Source organism: Mesoplodon densirostris, chromosome 2, assembly GCF_025265405.1.
Source record: "Mesoplodon densirostris isolate mMesDen1 chromosome 2, mMesDen1 primary haplotype, whole genome shotgun sequence".
Classification (NCBI taxonomy): Eukaryota; Metazoa; Chordata; class Mammalia; order Artiodactyla; family Ziphiidae; genus Mesoplodon; species Mesoplodon densirostris.
This window is the reverse complement of record NC_082662.1, coordinates 15,296,488-15,318,057: the sequence shown is the minus strand read 5'-3', so window position 1 is coordinate 15,318,057 and position 21,570 is coordinate 15,296,488. Positions and strand designations below refer to the sequence as shown.

Below are 21,570 nucleotides of genomic sequence, written 5' to 3'. Positions count from 1 at the left end.
GACCTGTGTGAACTGGGCCCATGACTAGGGTTTTCTTCAAGGATGAAGAAACACAGCCACTACCAATTCCAATTAACTTTTTACCATCTCTAAGACTTGTGCTTAATGTACAAATGGCTCTCCGAATCAGCAGGTTTCTCATCGTTGGATAGGGAAGGCTGACTGTACTGTGCCAGCCATCTTATGTAAGAGACTTGAGCATCGTGGATTTGGTATCTGCGGGGGCTCCTGGAACCAATGCCCCACCAAGACCGAGGGACGACTGTAGTTTCCTTTCCCACTCCCCACTCTGTTTAAATTCTCCAAAGTGCCTTAAAGAGTGTGCCCTCCTGGAGAAAGGAGTAGCATGAAATAATGAGGGCTTTCTAAGGTGGGTATTATTACCCCCACTTTACAGACTTGGAAACTGAAGCCCAGGAAAAATTACGTATTTCGCCCTTGTCATAGGGAGAAACCATGATCAGCAACTGAACTCTGACTCCTAAGCAAGTTCTCGGTACACGCTGCTGGAGGAAATATAAACAGATATATTAGAAGAGAGCGTTAGAAAAGCTATAACAGTACTTTAGGAATCGAATGGGCCCCTAAGATTCCATCCTCTGGAAGACTTCAGAATCCGAGTTTTAAATAACGTTCACGTGTTCATCATGCAGAAGACTTCCCCGAAAATTCAAATTTGGGTGCGGGGCGCAAAAATAAAGCACAGGAGCAACTGGTTCCGCGTCCATAGCCTTTGAAGGAAAGCCTGAGCATAGACTGGCTCCGGTTTTATCTTTTATTGATCGTAATCTGCAAAGAAATAGGCTGATTTATCTAAGCTCTAGGCCTCAGGGAGCTCGGTGGCCCCGCGCCAGGCCGGGAGGTGGAGGGCGGCTGAGTCCTAACCAGGAGGCTAGAGCCAGGGGCTGCAGCCCCCAAGTTGAGGTAGGGAGCTGCCCTGCACGGTCGAATAGTCTGGCAGCCACTGGCCAAGGAGAGCGAGAGTGATAGGCCTGGGACTCCAGCTGCACCTGACTGGCAGACCCGCTGTCCTTCCGCGCCGCCTCACACGTGCCCCATTCCAGCTCTCTTATTGGCTGCTTCAGCCCCTCTATCCCGGCCTAAGAAGGCTGCTACATGACCGCCCCTCTGATTGGTCCAGGAGCTTCCATGTATCATTCTGATTGGTCGATGGAGCTCACTCCCTTTTGCCCTCGGCCCCCTTTGGAGGGCGACTGGGTCATACCATAAAGAGAGGAGGGGGAAGTATGTACATTTCAAGGCTTCTCTTTTGGGCAATTTTGCCCTATGTCACATAACGTCCTTTATCATGCCCTAAAAAGGGAATTATTTTATTAGCAGAAGGTAAATCCAGAGGCGTTTCGGTTGAGGCTGGCTTGGAGGACGGCTGGGGTGACATTTTACCCCCGCCAGCCGAGGTGGTGCGCTCAGGGCGGGGCAGCGCAGTAGAGCCGCTCCGGGGGCGAACGGTCCAGCTACCAGCGGTGCCGAAAGCTCAAGATGCTGCTGCCGCCGCCCGCGCTCCGCCGCGCCCTGCTGGCTCGCCCGTGGAGGGCTGCCCGGTGAGTGAGTACCGGACCTGGGGAAGCCCCTTGCGGCGCCTGCTGGCCCGGGGTCCCGGGAGTCGCTGGGCGCTCCCTCGCCCCCGAGCCGGACTCCCTCCCTGCCAGACCCTCGCCGGGTTTCCCAGGGGCTCCTCTCCGCCGGGGGTCACTTCCTCTAATGCCGCCCGACCCCCACGCAGGCCTTCCTCCCATTGCTATACCCCCGTCTCCCAAAGTTCTTCCTTCAGCTAGGGGGACCCCCTTCCCGAATCCTGCCGCGGGGTGGGGGTGCCTCGGTGCCCTGTTGGCTCCCACGCTTAGAAAGTAGCTGCTTGATCACTCGTCCTTCTCCTGATGCTGGATTTTCGAAATTTGCCCACTGCCGGAGTGCAGTGCCTTCCTCCCAGGGCACCTCTATTTTTAGCACACCCCGCTTCTCACCTCCCCACCCTCGGTCTCACATTCAGGACCCTCCCTGGGTCTTCCCTCTCTTCTGTCTACCGGCATTTCTGTTTCTCTCTTTTCTCCTTCCCCCTTTTAAAAGTTGTCTTGGGCAGAGAAAAGGACTCCTTTCTTCTGATAGGTGGAATAATAATACTTACGGAGTGCGTAGGACGTGCCAAACCTGTGCTACGCACTTGGGGTATGTGCCTTATTGGGATGATTAATAAATAAGTTGCTACATGCAAAGTGCATTGAACAGTGCCTGGCACATAGGCAGTGCCCAGCTACTATTAATCATGACCATCATTATCACTCTTATTTAAACTTCTCCTGTGGGTAGCTGTTATTCCAAATTACGGATGAAGAAACCAAGGTGCAGTTTCAGAGTGGAATTGCCCTGCAAACCCAGATTTGCAAACCCCCGCACTGTGGCGTTGGGTTCCTGGACCCTTGCCCACTCAGCGACAAATGTTCTCAGAGCCCCTTTCTGCCTCTGGGCTTGGTGGAGAAGGTAGGTAGCACACAGATCCTGCCCCAGAGGGGCTCACAGTCTGGAGAGGCTGCACCCCTATGGACCCGTGTTTCTGTCCACCTCCCTTTCAGAGCTGGGCAGCCCCTGCCCCCAGTGTTTGCCTGACCTCTAGGACTCACCAGTTACGTCTCGCCTGCTGAGCTATGCCCTTTCTGAGTTAATCAGTGTCCTAAGGGATGGTGCAGGGGTGCCCTGGGCATGGATGAGTCCCAGCGCCGCTGTGTGTATTCTCTGTGGGGGAGTGGGACAGGGAAGAGGACATGGACAGGAAGGGCTCTTTTTCCAAACTGAGGACGGGGGCCATGCTCACTACACCCTCAGCGTGGTCCCATTTGCAGGCCTCTCCTGCAGTCTGAGACCATCCCTCTCAGACCCTAGATGGAAGCCACATAGATTCACCTGTTTACTGAGTACCTACCGTGTGCACATGCTTTGCTAAGCACTGCGGGGGCGGGGAGGGGGTTACCCAGGGGATTTACACGTGGATGGGAGCCTTCCAAGAGTTTTCAGTGTAATGGGGAAGAAAGCCTTAAACATTAAAAAAAAAACAAAACCCAAAACCGCCCTCTAATATCTGGTAGAAAGAAATCCCTATTCTGAAAAAAAAAAAAGCTCATAACAGCAATAGTTATCAAGCAATCAAGTACCATAGGCCTGATTGTGCAGATAAGCCCTGTATTATTACCGTTTTACAGATGTGAAACTTACCTGCCTGTTACGACAAATGTGAGACTAAAATCGCAGTCAGTCTGACTCCAGACTCATGCTCTTAATTACAAAGCCTCCTGAGTGGAGAAAAAGCATTTTGCAATCAGAGAAAGCATTTTGCAACCAGATCTGCCAGTTCGGGTTACTTCTTCGGATACAGCAGCTGGCCCACTGCCCCAGACTGGGTTTCCAACCTCGGCAGTATTAACGTTTGAGTCTGATAATCCTTTGCTGTAGGAGCTGTCCTATGCATTGCAGGGTGTTTAGCAGCATCCCTGGCCTCCACCCACCAGATGCCATAGCATCCCCCAGTCGTGACAACAAAATAATGTCTCCAGACTTTGCCAAATGTCACCTGGGGGGCAAAATCACCCCTAGTTGAGAGCCATAGTCCTAGAAGAACGGTTTTGGTGTTTGGTCACTTGTTCATTTAGTCGATAGATATTTAGAACACTCCTGTGGCATGCCATGTCTGCATTTATGGAGAAACAGCTTTAGGACATTTTTAGTGATAATCTCTCAGTGTCCTGTACATGAAGCTGAGAAAAACCATCTCTTGGGGAACTGGGATGGGTGATGTTCTGTAGTGTTTCCCTTTCTGCCTGGAGTGCCAGGAATCTCAACCAATTTTTAAACATACTCTTGATTGTACATTTTCTTTTTATTTAATTAGTAGGTGTCCATTGTACAAAGTACAGATAAAGCAAAAAAGGGTTACAAACAATCGCCTGGCAGCTCACCACACAGAGGTAACCACTGCTATCACTTTGATGACTAGCCTTTTAATATTCCAGGAATATATATGCTTTAGGAAAACAACATAAAAATGGGCTCCCCTGCAAATCCATGTTGTAGCTTGCTTTTTCACTTGAGACTTATCTACCTTATTATATGTCCCCAGGGCCTAGAACTGTGACTGCCACCTGGTAAGGCCTCAGCAAACATTTGGTGAATGAAAGAACGATCATGTGATTCCTTACTTGCCAACAGAGATTTATCACAACCAGTCTGGGAGACAGTCAGGACAAACACCTGGCCTTTATGGATGGCCCAGGGATGGTCACTACGGGCTACCATTTACCTTTTACGTGGATGATGTTACTTAGCTCCTCAGCAACCTATGATGTGGGTGTTACTATCCCCACTTCACGGATTAAACAGCTGAGGCCTGTGGAAGTTAAGGAAAACTTGTCCAAAGCCTTAAGCTGGTAAATACCAGACCTCCCAATGGATTGCCTTTTGAATCCTTTGGCCCTGACCTGCCTGCCCTTTTCTCTCTTTCATTATCTTTGTCATGGGTGTCCTCTGCAAATTCTCTTTGGAAAGAGCCAAGATGCACATTTATATATAAATTTAATAAATAAAAGAACTAACCCGGGCTCATAGGAAGCTTACAATAAATGTTAATTTTTGTTCCTTACATGCTCTTGTATCAGACCTCGCTGGGTGCTGGGGTCCAGAGGTGACTCCAGTTCAGCACCCCCTCAGTGTCAGGGGGCTTGCGGGCTGGAATTCCCCTGTAGAAATCCTGGTAACTTTGGACCCCTCTCAGCCCACCAGCCTGACTAATTTTCCAAATTTCAAAACCCCCCAGTGCTTGTCCCAGCCTGCCCGCCCCTGGGATGGGCAGAGGCTGTGCTGGGCGGGGGCCTGGTACCTCCCACCATTCCCTGGACATACTCTGCCCTTTCACTCCTCCAAGCGGTGTCCAGGGCAGTGCCTCTTGCCTGGAATGTCCTCCCCTGGTGAACACATGCTCACCCAGCACTTTGTGGCCTTGCCAAGGCAGCTCTCCTTTGGCCCTTCAGTGCCCTGTCTGTAAAATGGGAATAATCCTATTAACAGGCATGTAGCACAAGGATTCGAGATGACGTGACAAGTGGCTTGGTGGGGGCCTGGGACTCAGTGTGCGCTCTGTGAATAAATTGAGTAAAAGAATAAGTAGAACCTACAATGATCATAATACTTGCTTCTAAAGGTGTCAAAATCCCCACTCAGGCAGCAGTCGGCACCAGCACACAGACCCTGGGGAACTTGGCTTCTGGTGCCCAGCACCTGGCTCAGCACACGGTAGGTGCTGAACAGTTGCTGTTGGAATGGCCCACAGGACAGCCCAGGGTGGATCCTGACTCTACCTCTTAGCAGCTGTGTGGCCCTGGGCAGGTTGCTCGACCTCTCTGTGCTGCCTCTTGTTCCCACGTGGAAAAGAAAGATAATAGTCGCTACCTTGTGGAATTGTCTTGGAGAATAAACGAATTCATACTCGAAAACCTCTGAAGAGTAGCCAGCACCTAGAAAACGTAATAAGTGTTGCTTCAAGCATTATTTTGATCCCCTCCCCCACTAGCGGGCATTGTTATGCAGTGAAAGCCCTGAGCTTCACTCCCCACCTCAGCGTGGCCTCTTTGCTCCGGTGGGAAGAGGGGAGGTGCCAGCTGGGCGGTGAGGAGGATGAACCTGTCCCATCAGTTGGCCAAAGGTGTCTGAGATGCTCCCCATTGCTTCTGCCAAAGCGTGTCTCCTAAGTGAGGGAACCTGGGTTCAGATTCTGCACCGTCACTCCAGCAGCTGTGACCATGAGCCCTTAATCTCTGAACCTCAGCTTCCTCCCTGTACAATAGAGGTAATTAGAGTTTGCAGGGTAATATATTTGTAGGGTGGATTCAGTGAGGTCATCACTTAGCACTGTGCCAGCCATGCCGTAAATGCTTCAGAAAAGTTCTTTGAAGTTTTCCAGGGCAGCTCATCCTGGGCTTCAGGCCCCTCCCTTCTGGCCCTGCCCTGGGCTCTGTACTTTCTCTCAGCTCACCTGCATCACTGGTCCCTTATCTCAGTGATAAGGACCATTGGTCTTATCAGGTCCCAGATAACAGCCGAAAAGCCTGGAAGCTGAACGAAGCAAAGGTAATTTCCTTTCTAGTCTTCTCCTTGGCCTTGGCTGCCCTGACCCCAGCCACTGGGGACCTGCATCCAGCAAAAGAACATTGGCCTGGGAGTCCCGTCTGTCCCGGGGGTCTGGTGTCCTCTTGGGTGTTAATTGTTTTAAAGGTATTTCTCATATGCTTACTGTGGTCTGGGCAGTGTGGGAGCACAGACAATCAGAGCTCTGTAATGAGAGCTGTCACCTGTGAGATGATCTGATAGGGGTCCCATCCAGGCAGGGCGTGGCTGGTATCCCCTGCAGAGGGAGATAGGGGTGGGGTGGAGTGGGGAGACCAGGGTGGCAGGATTGCAGCAGATGAGGTGGGAGGGGGTGGGAGGTAATGGGAAATGAGTCTGGAGGCCTCAGTAAGGATTCTGATTCTTTTCTTTTTTTGGCCGCCCCACGTGGCATGCGGGATCTTAGTTCCCCGACCAGGGATTGAACCTGTGCCCCCTGCAGTGGAAGTGCGGGTTCCTAACCACAGGACCACCAGGGAAGTCCCAGGATTCTGATTCTTTACTGTGGAAGAAAATGGGAAGCCACTAAGTTACGAGCCGAGCACTTACCCTCCGTCTCTCTGTGTTGATCATGTTTTCATGTTAAGACTATGAAAACCAGTAGCTGCTACCTTTTGAGCTTCTGCCCTGGGTGGGACTCAGGACTAAGTTTATTCCAGCAGTTTTGAGAGGAGCTTGGAGTCAGGGGAGCCGGAATGACTGTTGTAGTTGTCCAGGCAAAAGCTGATGGTGCCTTGGACCAGGGTGGAGGCCGAGGGGTGGCCTGGGAGCTCAGCCCCTGGCAGCTCAGCCCCTGGCGGCAGCCCCCTCAGTTTTCCTCTTTGTAAATTTCAGAGCTTGCAGGCTCTAAATTTCACCCATTGCAGGCTCTGTTTTGGTGTTGCAGCCTTTTTAGCTCAGATCCTGGTACCTGCTGAGGGTGGGGAGGGGCAGCTGGGGCCTCAGGCCCAGGCCATGAAGTCCCCAGGTGAGCAGAAGGGGCACCCCAGGTTGTTAGGGGAAACTGAGTCAAATTCAGACTCTGCCTTATGCTTCTTTCCTGAAGCAGGAGGGCTGAGAGCTGCCCTAAGAAGGTTGGGTTGGATTCACCTCTGTGTCCCAGAGCCAGGCACCTGCCAGGTGTGACAAACACACGGTTTGGGTGAGTCCTTTGACCTCATCTGGGCTATCTCTACATCCTTGCCATGAGGGATAGATATATGTTGACTGGCTGACTGAATGAATGAATGGGGAATACAGTCCTGCCTAGAAGGGCCTCGCAGATCCTTGTAGAGGCCCCAAGTCCTGCGAGTGGTTCACGCCTTTCCCTGAGCCAGTGGAAGGGTGCTCATGTTATCCCAAAGGGCACATGAGCCAAAAAAAAAAAAGTTTGTCAGGCATCCTTGGATTATTTTTGGCTCTAGTCGACTCAGGCTGATCTTTGAACTAGTCTCTGTTCCCTAAGCTACGTTCGGACTGATGGACAGTGGGGCCAGGGCCTGGGGACTTTCCAGGCAGAGAGAAAGCCATGGGGCCATGTGATCCTGAGGTCACAGTGGACCTCTGCCCCGGGGAAGGTGGGGGGAGACCTGTAGGATTTCTGTTTCTGACGTTGCTTGGGAGGGAACAGGGAGAGGAGGGCTGGTAGCTGCTACCTTTTGAACTTCTGCCCTGGTGGGACACGGGGCTACGTTTATTCCAGCAGTGTTTGCTGAGCCCCCAGGCAAGCCCCTGATCCTTGGGGGTGTCTGGGAGCCAGTTTGTCTTTGAAAGCCTGGCCTGGTGGAGTAAACATTCTGGAAGACCTTTACAGTTTCTTAGGAAAACCTAGGAGCAGGAAAGGTGAGGAGAGGCAAGGCTTGTCATCCTTACAATGACCCTGTGAGGAACATGGTGTCACCCATTCTTCAGGTGAGGAAACGGAGGCCTGCGGAGTTTGTAATAATGTGCTGCGGTCTCGAGCAGGTGTGGGGGTCCGTCCGGGCTCTGTCTGCTTCCAGAGCCTTTGCTTTTCACACCCGCCAGGACTTGGGGTCAAGAGAGGGCTTGGGTGGCCCCGCTTCTGGCTCCCAGCCCAGCACGCAGCGGCTCTCTCCTGGCCTGAAGAGGACCAGGTGATATCTGATTCACTGCTTTGTGGTGGTGCGCTGCTACTGAGGCCCAGAGAGAGGCATCTGGAACCTTCCAGATAGTAGGGGGTGGAGGAGTAGACACTACCCTCCCCTTTCCTGCCGGGCTGTTGAGACCTGTGGCCGCTGATATTTCCTGGCCTCTCCATTCTTCCCCGCAGCAATAGGTTGAAGGGGGCTGTGTGGATTTTCAGTGTTTGGGCACACGTGTAGCTTTGCATTATTATTTCTTCAGATCTCCAGAATAACCCCAGGAGATGGGTGTCTCCGTGTTATACCGAGGAATCCAGCTGAAGGTCACACCGCTCCACAGAGGGTGAAGGAGCCTCACATTTCTTCCTCTGTTTGGGGAAGGGTGGGCCTGAGGCTTGCTGGCTTCCTTGGGTGTGGTGGGTAGGGCTGGGGTGGACCTGGAGGGAGGGGCAGGAGAAAGCCCCAGGGCTCACTTTGCCCTCCTGGGCAACCGGCCCTGCTCCCTCCCCCGTCTGTTTCCTCCCCTTCCATTGCACAGGCCCCTTTCTGCTCTTCCTGACTCTTGCTTCCTGCTCTGGGCCTTTCCCCTTGCTTGGCCCTCTGTCTGGAACGCTCTTTCCAGCTCTTCTCAGACCTTCTTCAGGCCTCTGGCAGAGGTCATCTCCTCCGAGAGGCCCTCCCTGACCACCCCCGCTGAAGCAGCCCTGCCCTCCCCATTCCTCATTTTCCTGTCCACTTTGTCACCGCTGTGTTCCTTTCTTAGCTGCGTCCCCCACTGGAGGTCAGCTGCGTGCAACCACAGGCCTTGCTGTCTTGGTTACCGCTGTGTCTCCAGAGACGGAGCAGGTGCCCAGTAACCTTGTAGAATCAAGGAAGGACCCGCCTTCATGGCCCCTGCTTTTGTGTCCTTCCTCCTGGCCTCCCAGGCTGGGTCTTTGAGCCCCCAGACCCGGTCTCAGTGAGAAAGAAAAAAAAGTGCCCAGTACTCGTAGCCGTTCTGTTGGGATCTCTTGTGCATAAACCACCTCGCAGAAACCCAGCCTCAGACAAGGTCACCGGAGGCCATGATGAAATGGACAGAACAGGCCCTCTTTATAGTTTTGTCTAAGCACAGAGGTCACCATGCCACCCCCAAAGTACCAGGCATTCCTCCCCCCTTGCCAAGTGAGGAACTGCTCCTCTTTCACCCCACCGTAGAATTGCCGAGCTTCCTGATCCAGAGCCAGCCCCAGCTTCCTTAACTCTCCCCAGATTACGCCTCTATAACCCAGATCCTATGACAGGTACTTTCCAACACCCTCATCCCCGGAGGTCCGATGGTTCCCCAGGTGTGTGTCCTCCCTCCCTCGGCGACCAGTTATCCGACTCGTCCACCCACGGGTGCTACCCGTGGGGTCTTGACACTGGGGGGAGATAGATCTGGGTTCTTCTGGATTCAAATCCAGGTTTTTCTTGATCTTGACCTAGTCTTTTTACTTTTAGGATCCAAATTACCTTATTTCTATCACCGTGCCACTGGCGAGGCCCTTCGGATGCCACGATGGTGTTATCAAATCTGATGTGCCCCCTGTGCCCTAGGTGGGCTTTGTCCTCATTTTTTTTTTTTTTTTTTTGCGGTACGCAGGCCTCTCACTGTTGTGGCCTCTCCCGTTGCGGAGCACAGGCTCCGGACGTGCAGGCTCAGCGGCCATGGCTCACGGGCCCAGCCGCTCCGCGGCATGTGGGATCTTCCTGGGCCGGGGCACGAACCCGTGTCCCCTGCATCAGTAGGCAGACTCTCAACCCCTGTGCCACCAGGGAAGCCCCTGTCCTCATTATTGTCCTCATTTACAGATGGGAAACTGAGGCCTGGAGGGGAAGTCCCACCACTGGGGTTCCTCCAGCTTTGGAATGACTGACTCTTGTTTTTTGTTTTGTTTTTGAAAAATTTTAAGGCTGTATTTACAACTCTTTTCATTTAAGTATATGTTATTTTGTTTATATACCATTTTCACCAGTATTAAGACAATAGAATACTGTATGGCTTATTGGGGATCACTTGTGAACAATAATTCTTCATTAACAAAAACATTTTTTAATTGAAGTATTGTTGATTTACAGTGTTGTGTTAATTTCTGCTGTACAGCAAAGTGATTCAGTTATACATATATACACTTTCTTTTTAAAAATATTCTTTTCCATTATGGTTTATCACAGGATATTGAATATAGTTCCCTGTGCTCTACAGGAGGACCTTGCTATTGTTTATCCGTATATCCATACGGTAGCTCACATCTGCTAATCCCAACCTCCCACTACATCCCTCCCTCAACCCCCTCCCCCTTGGCAACTGCAAGTCTGTTCTCTACGCCCGTGAGTGGAATGACTGACACTTACCCACCTGTCCTCCCACCTTGGGACCCCCAGACACGTTAGGGGTGGAGGCCACTGGTGGACACTAATCAGTGAGGTCATACAGGTTAAGATTGAATGGGGGGCCTTCCCTGGTGGCGCAGTGGTTGAGAGTCCGCCTGCCGATGCAGGGGACACGGGTTTGTGCCCCGGTCCGGGAAGATCCCACATGCCGCGGGGCGGCTGGGCCCGTGAGCCTGCGCGTCCGGAGCCTGTGCTCCGCAACAGGATAGACTGCAGCAGTGAGAGGCCCGCGTACCACAAAAAAAAAAAAAAAAAAAAAAAAAGATTGAATGGGGTCTGCAGAACAGGGAGTTCTTGGAGCTCAGGACCCAGGAATCAGAGCCCATACCCAACAGCAGCTCTCCCTGTGTCTGTACACCGAGCTCAGAGCACTCCTCCAAGTTCACGGCCCACCTCTTGGCCCTTCTTGCCCACCCGGAGCTCAGCTCTTTGTGCCAAGGGAGTCTCAGCTGTTTCACATTCTGATGAGACTGAGCTCTGGAATGCTCTGACTTTCCTGCTTAGAGAAAGAAGTAACTTGGGTCTGTTTGGAAGAAAGTCTGCATTGTGGGGAAATAAAGGGAGAGTAAACCTTCTCTATGTGCAAAACACTAGGCCATGGTTTTGCACCTATGAATTTAAACTTCAGGCAACCAGGGACTTCTCTGGTGGTCCAGTGGTTAGGACTCTGTGCTTCCATTGCAGGGGGCACAGGTTTGACCCCTGGTCGCAGAACTAAGATCCCATGTGATGTGCAGTGCGGCCAGGAAACAAAACAAAACAAAACAAAAGAAAACAAAAAAACTGCAGGCAACCATGTGAGTTTCTATGATTATTCTCACTTGATAGGTGGAGAAATAGGCTCAGAGGAGGCAGGTCACATGCCCGAGGACACAAAGTGGCAGGATCTGGACTTGAACTTGGGTTTTGGATCCCAAGGCTGGTTCTTGTCCCCCAGTTCTATAGTTGCCCTGGATTTCAAGATGCTGGGCCAACCTAGGACCCCCTGTCGGAGACAGAAGGGCTGGGGCTGGTGGTGGCCGCTGCTGACCTGTCCACCTCTGTTCCCCACCCTCGCTCCCCAGGCTGCGTTGGAAGCATGTCTCCTCCCTGAAGGTGGCCAATGAGCCCGTCTTGGCATTCACGCGGGGCAGCCCTGAGCGAGATGCACTGCAGAAGGTAATGGGAGGGTGGGGGCACCCAGCGGTGTAGGGCCTGGGGCAGAGATGGCCTTCAGCAGCCCCCATGATACCTCTCCGTGCCGACAGCCACCCACGCCCTCCTGCCTCTGCTCCCAGCCCCGGGAGGAAACTGGGAATCTGGGGAGAGCTGTGCATCTGGAGGGGGGTGGGGGACCTGGGAGCAGCAGGGTGGCAACCTGGGTCTCTCTGGGGTGCCAGGTCAGGGGTCATAAGTCCACAGATATTTTATGCTTAAACACATTTTCCCGGGAATTCCCTGGCAGTCCAGTGGTTAGGACTCTGCGCCCTCACTGCCGAGGGCGCGGGTTCAGTCCCTGGTCGGGGAACTAAGATGCCACAAGTCTCAAAGCCGCAAGGTGTGGCCAAAAAAAAAGGAATTCTCCCATTAATTGCCAGTGTTCTAAAATTGTGAGATTTCACATAAATTTCAGACACAGGTTTTAAAATCTTTTCTCTAATGGGAAGACCTGGCAATACTGGCCTTACCTTCCTGCAGGACAGGAAGTGACAGTGTGGGAGCTGAGTCTGCCCCCGCCCCTGCGGAGCAAGCACAGCGTCTCTGACCACAGACCCCGCCCAGCCCCCTCCTCATTTCTGTTCCTTCCTGGGCATCCGTGTTGGCAGACTCTGCATCGGTGCTTTAGGCGGGAAATAGAGGAGAAGGAAGTGCTCATCTGACCTCTCCTCCTCTCCCCAGGCCTTGAAGGAGCTGAAGGGCCGGACGGAAGCCATCCCCTGCGTGGTGGGGGACGAGGAGGTGTGGACTTCGGACGTGCGGTACCAGGTGTCTGTAAGTCCAGTTGGCGGGCAGGGCTCAGCCTCTCCCCTGAATCTGGGGTCTGTCTCTTGGGCAGCACATAAGCATGCAACATGGGGTCTCTGCCTCCAAAAGGACTTAAGAGTCCCTGCAAGATTTTGAATTCCGTGCACCGGTATAAAACTTCCAAAGGCAGTCTTAGGGGACTCTCGTAAAAGATGCCAACATCGCGCCTGCCAAGAAGAAGTTAAAAACAGCAGCTGGGGCTTCCCTGGTGGCGCAGTGGTTGAGAGTTCGCCTGCTGATGCAGGGGACACGGGTTCGTGCCCTGGTCTGGGAAGATCCCACATGCCGCGGAGCGGCTGGGCCCGTGAGCCATGGCTGCTGAGCCTGCACGTCCGGAGCCTGTGCTCCGCAACGGGAGAGGCCACAGCAGTGAGAGGGCTGCGTACTGCCAAAAAAAAAAAAAGCAACAGCAAACAAACCAGCAGCTGCCCTCAGCTTTGCCATCGCTTTGGAAAAGTTAACCCACTCACCAGCCTAGGGAGTAAGAAGCAAGGATAGAATGTCAGAATCAAAGAGAATCCTTCCGTTAACAGATACACACTCTATATATACAGTAGATAAGCAGCAAGGGTTCACTGTCTAACACAGGGAACAATATTCGATATCTTGTAATAGCCTGTAATGGAAAATAACCTGAAAAAATATATGTATAACTGAATCACTTTGCTGTACACCTGAAACTAACACAATATTGTAAATCAACTATACTTAAAAAAAAAAAAAAAAAAGATAATCCTTCCAAAGAAAGACAGTCACCAAAGTCCTGGTCTGTATTTTGGAACCAGTGGTCTAGCTGACAATGAGCTCAGCAGAGGTAAGCACCCAGGGTGTGGCCAGGTGTCACCTCCTCCTAGAAGCCCTCCTGTTGGAGCCCAGACTCCATCCACAGACACATCTGCTGAGACCCTGTCCCCTCTGCACAAGCTCCTCCCTCAGTCCCTGCCACCCCCCTTGGAGGCTGGAAGAGCAGGAGGTTAGCTGCCCATTTTGCAGATCAGAGGAGAAGCTCAGAGACAATCAGTGACCCTCCTGGGGTGGCACAGTTAGATACGGACCAGGGATGATGGATGCAGTTTCCCCAGAACCATATCCCCTTGATTTTGATTCCAATGAATTCATTCACACCCTGACTATTTCTAAAGGGGATTTCAAAGCAGAGTGTTAATTAGCATATGGCAGCAAGATAATATTCTTGCTGTGACCTGCTGGTCATGAAATCCTGAGGCCCTAGGCACTTGCTGGAGATGACCACAGACTTGCCTTTAGGCCTCCTGGTGTACAGTGGAGAGGAGAACACATCACTTGCTCTAGTCAGAGTGTTCCTGAAATAAATCCCCCCCCCTGTGTGGTAGGAGAAGCACAGCCATTTCTGATACTGGGCCCAGAGACAAATTTCTCCTGAAAGTGTCAGAAGGACACAATGATGTGACAAATCCCCGCAAGAGTCACACATCTCATGCATGGATGTTTCGTGGGGCTGCTTCTCACACACTGTCGTGTGGACTGAGGATGTCATCAAAGCCCAGTGCCTGAGGATGCCCAGAGGTCGCCCTGCAGGCCCCATGTCCACTGCTGGGGTGGGTTTTCCATCCAGAGCTCAGGCTGCAAATCGATAGCTGGTAGCTTTGTTTCCAAAACCTAAACATGGGGCGATTTCATGTACAAATTCAAATGTCTGGCTTCTCTTGAGAGAAGGAAGATGTGGCCACACAAGAGGCCTTCCTGTGAGCCCGCATGTGGGGTGACCCTCTAGCGGCTCCGGTCCCCAGCCCAGCCCTCTCCACTCATCCCTCTTGCCTCTCTGGCCCTGGCAGGCCTCTCAGAGCCCCGGCCAGAGCAGTAGCTGGTCTGCGTGTCCCTCCTGCATTCTCCTTAAGTCTTTCTCTCAGCTGGATAGTGGGACAGTGATAAGACAAACTGCCTTTCCTAGCAAGTCCCTGGGAGGCATCTAGTCTGGCTTGACAGTTAAGAAATGGCACCCATACCGGTGCCTCAATTGTCAGTCTGTTCAAGAGTGAGAGTGACATTCTTTGGTGACAGTTGGGGATCTTGACCAGGACTCACGGCCGAATGGAAGTCTGCGGTGCTTCCCCACAAGGCGGCCTAAGGGTGAACCCCTGGGTCTGCTCCAACCCCAGGCAGAGGCACCACCCCATCCCTTTTTATCCCTTGTTATGGCCATGACAATTTTAGCCCAGAAAGGCTTAAAGCAAATATGCACCTTGGCTATGAACAAAAGGGAAGTGTATGTGTGTCTTTGTGTGTGTACACATATATATGTTTTTTTTCTTAATTTATTTTTGGCTGTGTTGGGTCTTTGTTGCTGCACGTGGGCTTCCTCTAGTTGCAGCGAGCGGGGGCTACTCTTCTTTGCAGTGCAGGCTTCTCACTGCGGTGGCTTCTCTTGTTGCGGAGCGTGGGCTCTAGGCGCGTGGGCTTCAGTAGTTGCGGCACATGGGCTTAGTTGCTCTGCGGCATGTGGTATCTTCCCGGACCAGGGCCCGAACCCATGTCCCTGGCATTGGCAGGCGGATTCTTAACCACTGTGCCACCAGGGAAGTCCCACGTGTGGTTCTTGTTGGCTGTGGTTAAGAGCCCCTTCCAAGAGCCCAGGGAACCATTGGAGGGGGTTAAGGAGGGTGAGACTTTCCAAAAAAGCCCATTGCTCGCTGGAATGCTTTCTGATTTCAGGATAGAGGAGGGATTAGGAGTGTGGGCTTGGCAGAAGAAGTGAGTCCGGACATAGATGTTTGGAGGGCCAGGTGCCCGCGGGCAGCCAGGGAGCTGGGATGGGAAGGTGGGTGGAGGGCCACGATGAGGAGTCCACAGCAGGTGGGTGGCCTGGGAGGCCGAGGAAGGCGTCGTGTACGAAGCCGTGGGAACAGCTTGGAACAAAGCACTGAGGATTCCATGCGAGGTTGAGAGGCGCAGTGGGCGTCTTGGGGGGGGCGGTGTCTGCTCAAATTGATGAGCTCCTCACCTGCCCCCATGCGGTGAGCAAGGGCAGCCTTTGAAATCATGTGGTGCTGCTCCCTGAGGGATGCTGGGTCCAGGGATGGGCACCTGACCCCAGCTGGGCCAGTCGGAATTACCTGCCCTGGAAACTTGGATCCAACAACAAGCATCTTTCTTTGTGGGGCGGGGAGCTGTGGGGAGGGCATTGAACACCTCCCCACAGAGGATGAGAGAAACTAAGGAAGCGGGTCTGTTGAAAGATGCAGGACACCAACTCTCAGAGGAGCAGAGGCAAAGGAGAAGGAGCCTCAGGGTTTTCAGGCTGGGCCTCTCGAATCTTCCTAAGACCCAGCTGCATCCCACCCTAGTCACCATGAGGAGGCCCCTTTCTGCCCACTTGCTGGTTATGTATCTTTGAGCTGCTTGACTTCTCTGTCTCTCAGCTTTCTCATATGTAAAATGGGGTAACAATCACACCATGGAGGGATGTCGTCAGGGTTCAACGGATTAATCCGTGTCAAACACTTGGTGCCTCTGCACGCGGGAAACTGACTAATGTGAGCTTTGACAGTAACTATCACTGTTCCTTAACCAGGGACAAAAAAAAAAAAAAGAAAAGAAGTGAGAGGCAGAACTGTTTTTTTATTTGTGGTACGTGGGCCTCTCACTGTTGTGGCCTCTCCCGTTGCGGAGCACAGGCTCCGGAAGCGCAGGCTCAGCAGCCGTGGCTCACGGGCCCAGCCGCCCCGCGGCATGTGGGATCTTCCCAGACCAGGGCACAAACCCGTGTCCCTTGCATCGGCAGATGGACTCTCAACCACTGCGCCACCAGAGAAGCCCCAAGGCAGAACTGTTTTTAACCACTGGAAGTTGTTCACTACCTTGTCAAGAGACTTTCTGCGAACCCACCCCAGTTCTCACATAGGTGCCATGTGGGATTTTGTGATATCACTGAGTCCTGTCCACAGGCAAGAAAGATCCTGAGGGGTCCACACAGCATCTTCCGTTATTCCTGATGGATTTTTCCACAAGGCGGTTTAGGGGCTAACGGTGGGCTAGGGTGGGAAGTTGGGCTCCAAGCCCTATGATGACATTGGCCTAAGAAACCCACCTGCTTGGAGTTTATGAAGCCAGGAACTAGCATGTGCTTTGGACGGATCAGGAAACTCACAGGTCTCTGATTTAGGGGAGTGAAGGGCTGGCCCTTTTGCAAATGGGCTGAGCACACATCTGTCCAGATGGAGCCCTGAGCAGCATGTGCAGGGTTAAGGGGGTGGGCCCAGGGCCCCTACTCTGAGGGTTCTGAAGATGGCCTGGGGCAGGGGTCACCCACAGAGGCATCCTAGGGCCCCTGCGGCTGGATCAGCAACCAGAGGGCCCACACCTGGAGTGTCAGCACAGCCTGGGGTCTGCAGGCTTTGCAGGTCTGCACAGGTGTGTGCCAGGTGTCAGCCCAGAGCGGCTCCCACGGCCTCGCTCACCTGGTCTCTGTAACCGCCCAGAGCCCGACCTCACCTGCAGCTCCGCCGGCCTCCATGGCCACTGCAGCACCTGAGTATTTTTCCAGACACTGGGATTTTGATAACCCCCTGGTGGGCACTTCTGGTTTTCATTTCCCATACCACCTCACTGACCTGGCCACGTGCCATCCTTGGAGCCCTGGCATTTGGGGCCGTGGTGGCGTGCGGGCAGGAGCTCTGTTGCCGGGATGTATTGCTGACTTGGGGTGTCCGCAGTCCACTGGGATTGGATGTGCTGAATAGAAGGGCCTGGGTCCCCAGCTTCTTGGCCACTGAGGGTCACAGGCCAATCTCAGGTATAGACAGGATACAGGTGACCATGCCGGGGGGGGGGGCCACTTTGCACTCAGACCAGACCAGTGCTGCCCAGTAGAACTTTCTGAGATGATAGTGGAAATGTTCTGAATCTGCCCTGTCCTCTTCGGCAGCCACCAGCCCCACATGGTTATTGAGCACATGAAACCTGGCTTGTGCCATGTGAGGTGAAGTTCCAGTAGGCACGTGTGACTAGCGGCTACCTTATTAGACAGAAAGGCCCTAAACAGTCCATTGGAAGACTTATAGGTGGCGAAAGTGCTGATAATTATGGTGTAAAAAATAGGTCGGGGGCTTCCCTGGTGGCGCAGTGGTTGAGAGTCCGCCTGCCGATGCAGGGGACATGGGTTCATGCCCCGGTCAGGGAAGATCCCACATGCCGCGGAGCGGCTGGGCCCGTGAGCCATGGCCGCTGAGCCTGCGCGTCCGGAGCCTGTGCTCCGCAACGGGAGAGGCCACAACAGTGAGAGGCCCGCGTACCGCAAAAAAAAAAAAAAAAAAAAAAAAAAAGGTCGGGAAAGAAGTGGTGTTTCCCCCGCCTTGTTGCCCAGGCTGGCATTCAGCACCGCCGGGTTGTTTGTAAACGTCTGTTGGGGTTTCATCCCTTTTCGACAAGTTCACCTGGGTCCCAAGCACGGGGCTCGAGAAGCAGTTGCTCTGTTCCTTTAGGGCCTTGGGGTGGCAGAAATCCTGAGTGTTTCACAACGCAGTGCATCGCCTAGGGCCTCCCGTGGTGACAGCCCACCACCGAGCCTCACGCCAGACCCAGGTGTAAGGGCAGGAGCTATGTTGGAGGACTTTTCACCTGTGACCCCATTTGGTCCTCCTCCTCATGCTTTCCCTGATGGGGAGACTTGGAGAAGGAAAGTCAGTTTACAGAAAGCTGCACAGCTAGTAGCTGGCAGAGCCTGGATTCGAACCTGTGTCTGACCAAAACGTCCATGCTTTCCCTCAAAGACTGTTCTGTTCATACCTTTCTCCTGCACCGTGAACCTTCCAGAGCTCATCCAACAGCAGGTGCCCCTGTAACTCTCAAGGTGGAGAGGTCAGCGTGGGCCCAGACGATTGGAGAAGGCATCGTGGGGATTGGAGGGCAGAGAGCGAGTGGCCTGGAATGCCAGCTCTGAGCCCGGCTCCATCCCCACCTGCCCTGGCACCTCCCTCCTGGACAGCGACCTCACTCTTCTCTCTTCTTTCAGCCCTTTAACCATGGACACAAGGTGGCCAAGTTCTGCTATGCAGACAAGGTGAGTCCCTGGCGACTTTGGGGTTGGGCTGCTACCCCGTCTTGCCCGGTTAGTTGCTGCCATGGGGGTAGAGGTCAGTCACTGCTCCCCTCTCGGGCCATGGAGGATGGGGGCGTCCGGGGGCGGCTGGCACTGAGGGCGTCCCCGGGACGTCTTTGACTGGGCCAGGCGTGCCGGGGTTAACTTGCGCCTAATGGGAGCTGCTGTGGCCAGGGCTGGGACATCCCCGCACATGCCCCTTGTGAGGCTACCCTGATTTAGGGAGGGGGAGGGGGTTCCGGAAGGCTGAGTCAGGGAAATTGGAGGCATCGTGGATGGAAAGCCAGGCAGAGAGTTGGCATCAGGGAGGGCCAGCGAGAGGCCACGGGGTCAAGGCGCTGGTGTCACGTGGTGATGAGGGCAGTTGGCCACTGGGATGCCAGCGGCAGGTATCTGTCTCTGGCTGCAGTCCTGGCCTGGCAAGGGCAAGGTCAGGCCCGGACCTCAAGGGCTGGAGGCTCTGGACAGCGGCTTCAGGAGCACCAGGCCCCAGGAGTAAGAGGAGGCTCTGATGAGACCACGAGAGAGAATGGAGCGAGCCCTTGGCATGTTGCCCTACCTGGCAGGCCCCTCGGACTCTTCCAGACTGTAGCAGGGCAGGCTCGGAGCCTGGGGCAGCCCAGCTGGCCATGGGACGTGGCGTCTGCCGCTGTAGGCGGAGGGGACTGAGGGCTGAGGGAGCCAGGGGTCTTCCCCGGGTGAAGAGTGACCTCCAGATCTCTCCTCCCTCCCTCGCTCCTCTGGGACCCTTCCTGCTGCAGGAGGAAGCCCCCAACCTTTCCCTCTTCATCAGGCCCTGCTTCACAGAGCCATCGAGGCCGCCTTGGCCGCCAGGAAAGAGTGGGACCTGAAGCCTGTTGCAGACCGGGCCCAGGTCTTCCTAAAGGCGGCAGATATGCTGAGTGGGCCGCGCAGGGCAGAGGTCCTGGCCAAGACCATGGTGGGACAGGTGAGATGCCCACCGGCACAACCGGGGCTGTAGGGGAGCCAGTCATACCCCATCCAGTTCAGCAGGCGTCAGCTGAGCGGCTTCTGGGTGCCCAGACCTGCTCTGCGTGCAGGAGCCCAGGCGGTGGTGTCCTTGAGGGACCAGGCCTCCGAGAGGGGACAGACCTGTATACTTTGTAGACAAGGTGGATTGAACTACGCTTGCGTGTCCTACTCAGAAAATGGCCCCTCCCATCCACTTCTGTCCCCGCCCTGGGCCAGGCCCTTGTCCTGCTTTGCCTAGACTGACAGTTCCCTACGCGGTCCTCCAGGCTCCGTCAGACCTCTGCAGCCCTCAGAGCGGTTTCTGTGACATCTCCAGCAGGTCACTCTAGCCTTATGAACCACCGAGATCTCTCTGTCTCTGGCCGAGGGTCACGTCCCAAGTCCTGAGCCAGCCCGCAGGGCCCATCCATTCCCACCTCTGTCCAGCTCACTAGCCGCTCTGCCCTTTCCTGTCAGGCCATCCCACCCATGATGTCACCAGCCTGGACCTAGCAAGGCTCCCGGACACCTCAAGCATCCCATCTCCTGCCTCTGCCCCAGGTCCCCTGCCTGGAATGCTCCCTGTCTTCTCTGCCTCATGAACTCTGAACTGTCAAGGTCTAGCCCAGATAGCACCTCCTCTGTGAGGCTTCTAGAACCTTCTTAGTCTATAACGACGATCTGTCCTACCTCTGTGCCCGCCCCCCTCCCCAACATGCTGTTCCTCTGTCAATTATAGCTCAGATTCTATCGGGCTGTAATGACTTCCTTTGTGTTTGTTTCCCCTTTACAAGGTTTTTGGGCATGGTAATCACATGCTAGTGTTCTCTTTCTGCATCTTGCACCGTGTCTTCCTGGAGTCACAGAAGTGCCTGATAGATGTTTTTTGACTTGAATGCATGTTGAGCCAGGGAGTGGCATTAGCAGTTGAGGGAGGGTTAATTTCGCCTTAGGGGGTTTGGGTGACCCCAGCGCACTTCCGGTTCGCCATCACGTAGTGAGAGCGCCCTCTGCTGCACGGAGCTGGTATGACATCTCCACTCCCGGCTCAGTGTCTCCTGATTCAGCAGAGCCCTTGGGGTGGGTGTCGGGCTCCAGAGTGTCCCAGGTGAGCCACACCTGGGCAGGAAGAGGCGCACACACTCCAAGGCCAGGTGAAGGTGCCTCTTTATTTGACTTAAGACTCAGGAGCTTGTAGGAAGCATGGTGGCCACGCAGAGCAGGAGGCAGTGCATCTCAGCTCAGCTTCCCCTGCCGTGTGTCCTGAGCAGGGTGAGCAGCTGCCAGTGACCCAAGGAGGCGCCGCCCGACCCGAGAAAGCCCGATTCTTGCTGCCCAGAGTCCTTTCCCCACCTCTCACGTTCGCCGTCAGGAGGAACAGGCAGTCTAAGGAAATGTTGACAGTCCTCAGGTCTCCTAGTTCTTGACCCCAATGCACCTGCAACACAATGTCACCATGCGCTCAGGGTCCAGTGTCAGGAGAGGGCTATAGGGAGGCACGTGCTCCACCACTGACCCCCCGGCCCTCCTGCCTCCCAGGGGAAGACGGTGATCCAAGCAGAGATCGATGCAGCGGCCGAACTCATTGACTTCTTCCGATTCAACGCCAAGTTTGCCGTGGAGCTGGAGGGCGAGCAGCCCATCAGCGTGCCGCCCAGCACCAACAGCGTGGTGTACCGGGGGCTGGAGGTACCCCCAGGTGGTGGAGCGGGGGTTGGGGGCTGCTGGAAGCCCTGGGCTTGGCCTCACCACCTCCTCCCTCCCCAGGGCTTCGTGGCAGCCATCTCCCCCTTTAACTTCACTGCGATCGGCGGCAACCTGGCGGGGGCGCCGGCCTTGATGGTGAGCTGTGGG

General features: G+C 54.2%; 1 protein-coding gene across 1 annotated transcript in view; it reads left to right on the top strand.

Moving 5' to 3' along the window:
* The first annotated feature begins 1,302 nt into the window (after nt 1–1,302).
* The window catches only part of ALDH4A1 (aldehyde dehydrogenase 4 family member A1), a 32,726-nt gene continuing 12,458 nt past the window's right edge, over nt 1,303–21,570 (top strand). The window contains exons 1-7 of the mRNA XM_060089049.1: nt 1,303–1,562; nt 11,729–11,822; nt 12,543–12,635; nt 18,658–18,705; nt 19,538–19,693; nt 21,256–21,405; nt 21,484–21,558. Of these exons, the coding sequence (XP_059945032.1) occupies nt 1,501–1,562; nt 11,729–11,822; nt 12,543–12,635; nt 18,658–18,705; nt 19,538–19,693; nt 21,256–21,405; nt 21,484–21,558 (678 nt within the window). The 5' untranslated portion in view covers nt 1,303–1,500. The remainder of the gene's footprint in view (nt 1,563–11,728; nt 11,823–12,542; nt 12,636–18,657; nt 18,706–19,537; nt 19,694–21,255; nt 21,406–21,483; nt 21,559–21,570) is intronic.